Below are 10,644 nucleotides of genomic sequence, written 5' to 3'. Positions count from 1 at the left end.
CTAAGGTGGATCCTCGCTTCTCCTTTTCTTATGGATCTTCAAAATCTTTTTCTTTTTTCTCAATATTTTTATTTCTTTCTTTTGTTGCCGTTATGTTCGTTTCGTCTATGTTACTCTCTTTCTTTTATGTAGCTTTCGGTTTTGTTGACCTGTCTCCTAATTTGTTAATTAATTGACCATTTATTATTATTTTGATTGCAGCTTGAATGAAACGTTATGGTTTTCTCATTCACCAAAAAATAGATTAAATTTATTAGATTATCATGACAATAACTTATAGCAAATCTAACTCAGACTAGTAATTTCACACTAACACATATTCTTCTTTAAAACAGTTTTCCATTAAATTCTAGACTAAAATATATATATATTTTCAGATCATAGCATTGAGTTATTGACAGATGAAGTTCATCGTTGATCGTTCAAAGGAGAAAGCAACAAACCGAATACGCAAGCATGGGTCAATGATCAGCTGATTCAAATATTAATATTGGTGATACTTGTTACTTGTTAGTAGTCGAGTAGATATCTTTTAGAGTTGTTTTCTTCAATTGTTTTATAGAACTCGTTTTATCCTTTCTCTCAAGATTACGTATGAGGGAATAAAGAGAGTATATTTCATACATACATAGAAGAATATTGGGATGGAGTTTTGCTACACACATTCTTCAATAAATTATACCAAAACTTGGTTTTTCATGGAAGACCAAAGAATTATTTTGCGACACCAAAATCAGTGGTTTAAGTCAACACATTGCATAGAAATGCAACAAATAAGTAAAATTTTGCAAATTCCTATACGAGATCGAATGTCAGTAGCCCGTCTGCCGCAGAAGATATCGTTTGTAATATTAGATCCTAACCAAATTGAGTTTGATTTTGCATATAACCAAAGTTGTCTTTTGTCAGTTACTTAACTACGTATCGTGTCTATTTCATGTCATGCTAACTTATCACCAAAACAATAACAAAAACGTCGCTAAAATTCGCTTCAGCTAGACATATTTGTTGAGAAAGAATCGATTCCAAATTACTTAACCCAAAAAGCACTATCCAAACAAAATCTTTGCTTAGCCCATTTAAACGAGAAGCTGAGAAAGAGTGAAATTAAACGAGATAGATTTGGGCCTGTATCAGATATAAATATATTAAGTTTCAATTGGATCAATATATTGAGCCCATTAAATTATTTTTTTAGCAAATAGGCCCAATTAATTAGTATGTATGTTAGGGTTTTGTCTTTTGTCGCTGCATATATAAATTTCCTTTTTTCCAAAGATCGTCGTTTTGCAGCGGCTGCTTCTCCATTGCAGGTATGTAAAATCTGATCAAACTCTCTCTTCTTCGCTACATTGTTTTAGATTTCAAAATCGATTTCTTAACTTAGTATCTGTGAATCGTTTGAGTTATTGCAGGTAAAAAAATGACAACTCCAGCGGTGAAGACCGGTTTGTTCGTTGGATTGAACAAAGGCCACGTCGTCACCAGACGCGAGCTAGCTCCTCGTCCCAATTCTCGTAAAGGGGTATCACTCTTTTTCCCCTCTGATTACCAAGTTTATTGCTTTATAAGATTACGCTTTTGTTGGTCTATGTTTTGAGCTTGATTTATTGTATTTAAGGAGATAAACTTAGAAATGTGCATATCAATTACTGAAATATTGACATTTTAGTTAGTATTGTTTATGATGTTGATACATTACTTTAATTGGAAATGTTGAGTTTTGAGCTGAAAAATGGTCGGATTCATTTCTTAAAGAGTTTTGTTTTGACATTTTTGTTTAGAAAACGAGCAAGAGGACCATATTCATCAGAAACGTGATCAAGGAAGTAGCTGGATTGGCTCCTTATGAGAAGAGAATCACTGAGCTTCTCAAGGTTGGGAAAGACAAGCGTGCTCTTAAGGTTGCTAAGAGGAAGTTGGGTACTCACAAGAGAGCTAAAAGGAAGAGAGAGGAGATGTCTGGTGTTCTCCGCAAGATAAGGTATTTTTTTGTTGTCATTCGTTTTTAGCTTCACATGAGTTTCAATTTGCATACATATTCTTTTCAAAAACATTTCATATCTTGACTACTTGCAGGTCTGGTGGTGGTGGTGCTGCTGAGAAGAAGAAGTAAACATCTTATTAGGCTTGTGTGTTATGGGATATTTGTTTCTTTTGGAACTCAAATTTTGGCTTCTGTATGCCCAACAAGCTTCTATGTGTTGTGTTTGGTTAGGGATGTGGATTAATCTTGTTTTGACGAAGCTTAAACTCATTACTTTTTTGCCAATGCTTTGTTCGTTTAGAAAATACCCATTATAAAAGCAGGCCCAATAGCAACAAGCTATCGAAATATCTTCACTTTTGGGCCTCTAATAAATTTGCCACAACGGATGAAGTAAACAAATACCACATTTAACTATGCGCACAAAGTTGTCTCCAACGTTTCTCAACTGCTTGTGGAGGATGTTAGTTGTACATTATGCATGCACGGTTATATAAATACAGATGTACGTACGCTTGTGTACTTTTCATAAAGTGTATGGCTAATAAGGAATCTTTGGTTTAAAAATGAAGAACGTGTGTGGTTGATGACAACGTGAGGAAGAAACGTGACAAGGCAATACTATTAAGAGATTATAATCCCTTCACCACTTTATCCACATGTATGATCCTTATATTTACATCGATCAATTTCCAACATCTAAAAGATGATAGAGACTATATACAGCTCCTTTTGTATATCTTCACATACATATCTAAGTGTATTTCGATTATACGTGATTACAACTTGGATTGATGCGAAACTTTTAGAGAATCGATTATGCTTTCAAACTAATACCAAATAATATGATTACAATTTGGCTAAATGTGAATATGTAACTAATCCAATTCAATTTAAAAAATTTTGGTTTCTAAAGATTAAAAGGTCTATAATTTTTTTGTTGCGTATACAAAAAGAAAAGTCTATGTTCCAATTTAAACCATAGAATATCTATTGGAAACTTGTGGCATTTGCATATTACAGATGTTCTTGTCCAAGCCGCCATAATATCCTTATCTACAACACCAAAATAAATAACTCCACTACAAACCGCAGCTACATGTAATTATGGAATCTCAAATTTCAATATTATGATCTCTATGGGTACCATTTACACCCCTTAATATTAGCAAGTTTAGTTCGGAAAAAAGTTTAGTCTAATTAACCTTTGGTCTGAAAATATATATTTTTGTTGTTTAAGAAAAAGCTAGTCAATTCTAGTGAATGATTTTTACTACAGGCCAAACTACGGTTAACCACAAACAAAGAACTGTAATTGTTTGTGAATGCAACTATATTTTTTCTGTAAACATCATAAAAACATTGATTGTTAATAACATTTCTAAGTATATGATGTTTTAATCGGAGATTTAGGAACTTCTAGTTCTAGACACCAATTTATCATCGCTGTTTTCTTCCTTTAATTTCTGTTTATTAAAATTATACTTGCATCAGTGGGTTGTCTAGACCAGCGCAGCAGCGCTGACCGATTAGTTTATTACTTTGGCCAAAATCGACGGGACAGTGTATTGTACCCTAGCTAGATGGGAAGACCCTTCGGGATCTAGTGCAAATTAGCAAGTGTTAAGATTGAATAACAGTTAAGCGAGAGCGTGATTAGAAAACCTGTACGTTAACCATCAAGAAATTTTAAACATATGCTTATAAAATGTGTCCCTTATTAGTTATTACCATCTAGAAATTTCGACAAATGTGCTTAATATGTGATTGTATAAGTGAAAAAAAGAAATATGAAATTATATGTTTCTTTATTTATAGTCCTAGCTAGGGAAGTAAGTGAAAACACATGCTGCTGTAAAAGTGAAAGCTGCTGTCCAAGTAGTACACAAATATGCTGGTCGTCGTCTATATATGCTTAGACCTTCGCATAATTTCATACAAGGATGAGCCTCCATATAATACAATATATTTATGCACAGAAATACATACACGATCAGGGGACAAGATTTAACTTGGATTTCTGAGCCTACTATGCTTATGTTGGGTCTCATATACAGAAGCCTATCTTGATTTATGCCTATAGCTGTTATCACTTCAAATCATTAATTGGCGAGTAGAGATAAAACGTTTTTAGGATAGCTAATGTTTTGATTTAGAAGTAAATATAAGAAAAAAGGATTTGAGATTACGAAAGGCCGGTAAAATATCTCAAGGTACATGAACCAAAACAGTCTCGCCAAACAAAACTATATATCAATGTGTAGTCTAGTACTCAATTTTTTTTTTTTTTTTTTTTTTTGTACATGAACAGATTCTTATGTCTGATCCACTTACGTGTAGTTTGATGGTTTGAACCTATAGGTTCGAGTGACATGATCGAATTCGAGTAACCAGTGTATCAATATATCTGTTCACTTCAAACTTCAAATGAACGGTTAAAACTTTGATTCGTCGATTATGATATGAATACGATACTGTAGTATACTATACAAATATAACTGGGTGAAATTCAACAATTTGTAATATAATGTTGATGATTATGTTTAGTTAGTAAAATATTTTATTTTTTACAACAATGTAGCTAAATTACGGGAGATTGGGCAGGTTTATACTATGTGGCTTAGCTTTAATAGGTTTGAATGTGCTTTATTCCATATTGGTGAGCAGCCTTGGTACTTGCAAAAGCAGAACACAATCATCTAATTTAGATTCCTTTCTTTCACTATGAACCAATCTCTCCTTTTTTAGGACCCAAAAAATCATAATGTGTATATAATATATCTTTCTGCCTATTCGTTTTTGAATTATCCTTTTCGAAAGAGAGATGATGAAGGACGTTCCGCTAAGGACTATCAAAATCAATAGTTATATAGTATTATTCACTTTCTTTTTTTTGAATCTTAAACTTTATAAGTAATCAATCAATTCCCATAAAATTCCAAATTTACTCAATTATTTTGTACGCAGAATTGGTGAAAGGAAAGGAAAAATGTAAAGAGTAAGTGGAACATTGGAAGAAACTCTAATAATGACCAAATCAGTAGAGACTTGAGAATTAGAGTTTTTCTAAGACTTATAGATGACGTGGCCCACACAAACTGACAAAAAAGCAAATTTGTCGCCTAGTGAGTTGTGTACACGCGTCCCAAGGCGCGTTCAAACTGACAAATTTAAGATTAAATTCTCGTCCCGACATTGATTCTCTGCTTCTGTCCTTCTTAATGTTTCGTAGTCACATGTAAAGAAAATCCGGCCGTCATCTTACGTACGATTAATTTATCATCTGCGTAATTAAAAAATGTGATTGACAAAAATGTTAGTATTAAAAAAAAACCCACTAACACTGCTTTTTAACACGCAAGTAGAGCATCTTCAAATAATCCGCTAAAGTTAATCGTTATAAACACAAAAAGATTGCGGTAAATCAAGATACACAAATCAAATAAATAAAAAAATAAAAAAATCGAAGTGTTTTCACACAAGTAAATCTCGATGATAATTTTATTTTGTTCTAAAAATCAACCAACTAATTATGCGCAAGAAACTATTTTTACTTTGGACAGAGAATAAAATATGAAATTATTAAACCTAAGATTCCTTACTTTCGATTTGGTGTCGTCAATTCAACCCAACCCACAACAATCAATTGTTTTTTTTTTTTTTTTTTTTTTTGTTGTTGTTGTTACTATTCACATCTCTTTTGTTCCTCCATTATATTCAAATCTTTAATCTCAAGAATTAAACAATATTCCTTAAAGCAAACAAAAGAGACATCTGTTTCCCCTTTCAGTTATATCATTTATTCAAAGTCGATCAGTGAAGAGGAGAGCGAACTACTAAGAAACTATTTGACCAAAATTAGTGTTCTTTTGGTTCAAACAGTGTGATTTACAAATTAAATATATTAGTTAGGATAAAACCAAATAATATATATATAGAAATTAAATCAACTCGTCCAACATATCAGAATTTTAATTAAGATCGATAGATAGATCTATCTAATACATTAAGTTCAATTTGATAGTAATGATCAAACTCGATCGAAAGATAACAAAAAGGACAGTGTTGACAAAAATAACAAAGGAACAGTCTCAAAAACATCCAAGAACTTAAGCTACCTAGAACTAGAACCATAGTCCATAGATTGAGAACGAGGAAAGTAGTAAACAACATTAACTAAACCAAAACGCAAAATAAGACAAAATTAACCTAATAACTAGTAACTAGTTTTTTTCCACCAAAGTATACCCTCAAGTTTCCTTTTTGTTGTGTGGTTGAACTCAACGAGAAGAGCCGAAAGCAGAAAGATCAGTCCACGAAGAGCAATTACCATTGACATTAACCCATTTGTAAGGATTATCTTCAACTTTAACCGAAGAAAACTGCGATGCCAAAGCAGAAGAGATTGAAGTTGAAGTTATCCTCGGCGACTCAAAAGGGTAAAACCCATTTGAGGATGGATTAGGATTAGAAGAATCTTCCAAGTTTCCACCGCCCAAACTCGGCTGCTGATGATGAGATGCTGATCTCCATTCATCAACACAGCTCATAAGCGAGCCACCAGAAGCTCCCATGTGGATTGACCTCAAGTCTTGACTCAATCCTCCATAGTTCAACAAACTCATGTTGTTGTCTGTTTTTGTATTATTTGTGAGATCGCCGAGATGATTGTAAGTAGGATTCATTAGCCTCGCTGGAGACAAAATCTGGCTTAAGATACTCTCTTGGTTTCCTCCGTAGTGGGAGGAGAGAATCGAGCTGATGGTGGATGCATTCCCGGAGGAGAAGCTGGTGTTGTTGCTTGTCGCAGTGCTGTTATTGTTGTTGTTGCTGCTGCTTTTAGTACGCCTGTTTCTCCGGCAGCCACCACCAACAGGGACGTTGCGGAGGGCACCGCCACGTGTCCAGTATCTCCGGCAGGTCTTGCAGAAGTGGCGTGGCTGAGTGAGGCTGTAGTTGTTGAAGTAGCAGAACTTGGTGTTGGTGGATTCACATCTTGGACATTTCAGTGCTGCTTCTGGCAAGGCTACGTTTGCTTGTCTTGCTCTGTCCACCATTGATCCTGCTCGGATCGAGCCACCGCCGCTTCCACCTCCACCTACGCTCCCATTAGGATTCGGCTGCTGTTGTGGCTGCAGCTGAGGACGAAGAACATGACCTCCGGTTTCTGGGGCTCCTACGCCGTCCTGATTATAATTGCTTGGAGGAGCCTATATATAAAGTTACAAAAAAAAAAAAAAAAAAGGATCAGGAATTATTGAAATTAAACAAGAATATTCAAGAACATGTTAAGCAAGAAGAACTTTTTGTGTCTTTTCTTTTTCTTGCTTTGAATTATTATTAGTACTCTTTTTGAATTTGATTCAAAAATTGGATCATGCTAATTGCAAAGGAAGAAGTTTTTTTTTTTGTGCCACCTGTTTTTCTTGCTTTGAATTAAGATTTCTCTTTTTGAGTTTGATTACAAATTTAGAACATGTAATTGCTAACCAAGAAGAATGTTTGTGTGTGAAGTGTATATATGGAATAGTAAAGCACTAACCTGTTGCCAGTTAGATGAATCAAGATAAGCTTGGATGGAGGAGAAAACCATGGTTATTCTCTTTTGATTTTATTCTTCAAAATTCTTAAAGTAAAGATTTTTCTTTTTCTTTTTGCGTGGTGGTTGATGGATAAATAGAATAGAGGAATCAGATCAAAGAGAAAACAAAGCCGAGAGAGAATGAGAATGAAAGGAGAGAGAGGGCGAGTGTGAGAATGAAGATGGCTAAAATTTAAAGTGGATGGACCTTTATATATATATCTATGTCCATATATATATATGTATGTGTGTATACAATAATTTTGTATGGAGATATATTATAAGAAGATAATTGTCATCTATGTAATTATTAGGGTTTGTGTTCCATATGGGGTGGGACTGACATGATTCTTTTTGTTTTCTTGCTTTAGTTAGGGTTTAAATTTCTTATCACTAGTTTCATATATATACATGTATATTTTCTTAGTACATAAGGTTTTATCTTGTGCGCTTCATAGGTTCACACATTTAGACCGAGATTTATAGATCAAATCAACAAACACTCAGCTTAGTACATCCGTTTCTTAATTATTTATGTTGTTGTACAACTTTACTGTTGTTTCACAAATATTTTTTTTTAGTATTTTAAATACATATTTTCATACACGAATTTAGTTTCATCTCTATCATGAATCATTATAAAAAAACCAATATAATAAATTATTTATGTAAAAATTGTTTTTGACAGTATTATATATACTCTTTTAACAATTTAATAAACTTAAGTCTCGCTTTGGATGCTCATAACAATTGTTGTTATGAATACAAGATGACAAAGAAACATATGATTGTTTTGTTCAAAGATAACGACGTAATCGAATTGGATGAAGTCCTAATGTAAAGCTAACCCTTGTCCCTTAAAATAATGACCACAATGTGTTATACTGTTATTGTATATGTAGATTCAACTTAAAAAATCGAATTTTATCTGGTTAACAGTGATTACATAGTTGATTTCTGTGTAGATTGATCCGAGTAGAATATATGGAGTGAATTTAGGAGACAAAGGTGTTATGTAGACCGAATTCCGATGTGTTAGCATAATGATTATAATAGGATCGTTGATCATATAATGATTTATAATAATTTGAAAGCTAAAAAAAAAGAAGATACTATTTGAAAATAGAAAAAGTGGGTGCTTTGGTCGTTGGACGACAGCCGAAGCATCGCGACCGGTCCATCATGTTCCCTCTCTCACTCTCTGCTTTTTTGCTCTGCATGGCAATATCTTCTCGTAGATGTGATTGATCCTCACGCTCCCTCGAACCGCGTGTCCCTCTAACTCGTTGAGGTTTGGGCCTTTGGGTCCATTTTCCGAGGTTTCTTTTGTAAGTTTTACCTACCACGCAAACATTCTCCACACATTTCGATAGATTTCATCAATCTAGTAAACCAAAAACGGCAAAGCATATTTGGTCATTTGATTATCGATGGTGGTTTGATTTTTACCTTTTAGTTTAGATTTCGATAGATCTGATCAGTTTTGGATATATATGGATCAAAGTAGTAGGCTTTGCCCAAATTTAAGGGAAAAAAAAATGGAATACAAAACATAAGGATACGAGTATCATGAGTACATCACATTAGGATAAACAAAATTTTAAGATGACATTTTGGAACAAAACATAGTGTTTATGTAGAACTCTTTAGACGAACGAGAACAAAGATATTCAAAGGCCAAATAAACTATTCACGAAAATTAACGATTGGAAGAATAAAATCAATAATCAAGAGTTAGACAACACATAACTTATTTACATTGCTTAGCCCTGAAATTCTCATGATCAAGAAGCCTAACCATGAGCTTCTCAAGCCTCTTCCAACTAACCGTTGGCTTAACAATCTCCGGAGTCTTCAACTCCGATCCACTATCGGTTTGACCTAGCAGCTCGGTGTCAATCTTATCGAGTACGAGATCATCCTCTCGGAACTCCCTTGCAAATGGAGCGCCGCTTTGGACCATATCGCGGAAATTCTCAACTGTTACATTCAGGGTGCGCTGTTGAAGCGGATCCCAGTTTGTGTAATGCAGGTCATGGTTAACCGTTGTGTTCTGATAATCTTTATTGTTGCACACAACTGTCTGAAAATAGCCTTCGGTTGACAAGAGGAAGTTGCTATAGTACATCAATAGCGTTCTTGGGAGATTGTCCCATCCCCAAATGCAAAACTCGAGGAACGGTCTTGTTAAAGCAACGCTGGTTGAACCTATTAGAAGAGATTCATCCACAAAATGAAGAAGAAGAGGCAATCATAAGCTTAGGATAAGAGTGAACATGAAATGAGAGATTGAGTGTTTTTTACCCATGAAAAGTTTGAATGAAGCAGGCAAAGATCTCCGTTCTTTAGCCCAAAAGACACCAGATTTTTTCAAATGGTAAAAGCCAGGATCAATAATGATAGGCCTTGCTCTTTGGTTCCTACAAAATATACAGTTACAGCTGTTACACAAGAAGCGACTCCAATGATCTGTTTCTACTTGTAAAACAGAGAACATTCAAGGTAGGTATACATAATATTAGCTCCCTCACTCTTTCCAACCGATGTTGCTTGTGTGCTCGATAAAGTTCAGGTAGCGTGGCAAGTATGAGAAAATATGCAAAATATCTGAAACCGAAAAAGTACAATAAGATCACTGAACTGTAAATAAAAACCAAAATTTAAACACCTTCTTATGATGTACATTCAAGTCCAGTGTTCAGAGGCTAGCCAAATTCAATACACAGAAGCAATCAGACATCATATCTCTTCCCAATTATTGTACAAGTCAATAATCCTAAATCCTTGAATCCTACTTAAAATCCTTGCTCTGATCGGATTCCATTGAAGGACACATCAAACATATGGGAAGAGATTTGAGTAGTAAGCATTCAAACAAAAGAAATGAAGTTTGAGTTTAAATCAGGTAAAGGGGACAATCAAAAGCATTAAGATTTTCTTGATTGCTAATTCAATTCCATATCGTCTACAAGAGAACCAACCAGACCAAATATAAGAATAGAAGAACCAATAATACCAAATACACATGAGCCAATTAAGTACATAAAGCTTTTGTTGCATATACAAATAAACATAG

The 10,644-nt window shown here is 34.2% G+C and overlaps 3 protein-coding genes across 4 annotated transcripts in view; 1 reads left to right on the top strand and 2 right to left on the bottom strand.

Moving 5' to 3' along the window:
- The first annotated feature begins 1,250 nt into the window (after nt 1-1,250).
- Nucleotides 1,251-2,272, top strand: LOC9315754 (60S ribosomal protein L36-2). Of its 2 annotated transcripts, none has more exons than XM_002881474.2 (4): nt 1,251-1,315; nt 1,419-1,525; nt 1,785-1,984; nt 2,080-2,272. In XM_002881474.2, exons 2-4 carry the CDS (start codon nt 1,424-1,426, stop codon nt 2,114-2,116), a joined length of 339 nt encoding a protein of 112 aa, XP_002881520.1. In that variant the 5' UTR covers nt 1,251-1,315; nt 1,419-1,423; the 3' UTR covers nt 2,117-2,272. The 2 variants fall into 2 exon arrangements, with proteins under 2 accessions (XP_002881520.1, XP_020885837.1); XM_021030178.1 differs by having other exon boundaries at nt 1,257-1,313; nt 1,416-1,525.
- A 3,648-nt stretch (nt 2,273-5,920) lies between these two features.
- Nucleotides 5,921-7,928, bottom strand: LOC9315753 (dof zinc finger protein DOF2.4). Its single transcript, XM_002879640.2, has 2 exons — nt 7,530-7,928; nt 5,921-7,197 (listed from the first exon to the last, which is right to left on the bottom strand). The coding sequence occupies exons 1-2, from the start codon at nt 7,578-7,580 to the stop codon at nt 6,268-6,270; spliced, it is 981 nt and encodes a 326-aa protein (XP_002879686.1). The 5' UTR covers nt 7,581-7,928; the 3' UTR covers nt 5,921-6,267.
- A 1,229-nt stretch (nt 7,929-9,157) lies between these two features.
- LOC9317586 (beta-glucuronosyltransferase GlcAT14C) overlaps nt 9,158-10,644 on the bottom strand; it is a 30,106-nt gene continuing 28,619 nt past the window's right edge. Inside the window, exons 2-4 of the mRNA XM_021027515.1 lie at nt 10,100-10,175; nt 9,873-9,988; nt 9,158-9,776 (exon numbers count right to left, since the gene is read on the bottom strand). Of these exons, the coding sequence (XP_020883174.1) occupies nt 9,319-9,776; nt 9,873-9,988; nt 10,100-10,175 (650 nt within the window). The 3' untranslated portion in view covers nt 9,158-9,318. The remainder of the gene's footprint in view (nt 9,777-9,872; nt 9,989-10,099; nt 10,176-10,644) is intronic.

This window comes from Arabidopsis lyrata, assembly GCF_000004255.2.
Source record: "Arabidopsis lyrata subsp. lyrata unplaced genomic scaffold ARALYscaffold_4, whole genome shotgun sequence".
In the NCBI taxonomy this organism is placed as follows: domain Eukaryota; kingdom Viridiplantae; phylum Streptophyta; class Magnoliopsida; order Brassicales; family Brassicaceae; genus Arabidopsis; species Arabidopsis lyrata.
This window is presented reverse-complemented; position numbering and strand designations above follow the sequence as displayed.

Bases quoted from the DNA above. Each gene is read 5' to 3' on its own strand.
- LOC9315754 (XM_002881474.2), top strand. From the start codon at position 1,424: ATGACAACTCCAGCGGTGAAGACCGGTTTGTTCGTTGGATTGAACAAA. The intron at 1,526-1,784 runs GTATCACTCTTT...ATTTTTGTTTAG, and splicing joins GTCCCAATTCTCGTAAAGGG to AAAACGAGCAAGAGGACCAT. The intron at 1,985-2,079 runs GTATTTTTTTGT...GACTACTTGCAG, and splicing joins GGTGTTCTCCGCAAGATAAG to GTCTGGTGGTGGTGGTGCTG.
- LOC9315753 (XM_002879640.2), bottom strand. From the start codon at position 7,580: ATGGTTTTCTCCTCCATCCAAGCTTATCTTGATTCATCTAACTGGCAA. The intron at 7,198-7,529 runs GTTAGTGCTTTA...CTTTATATATAG, and splicing joins ATTCATCTAACTGGCAACAG to GCTCCTCCAAGCAATTATAA.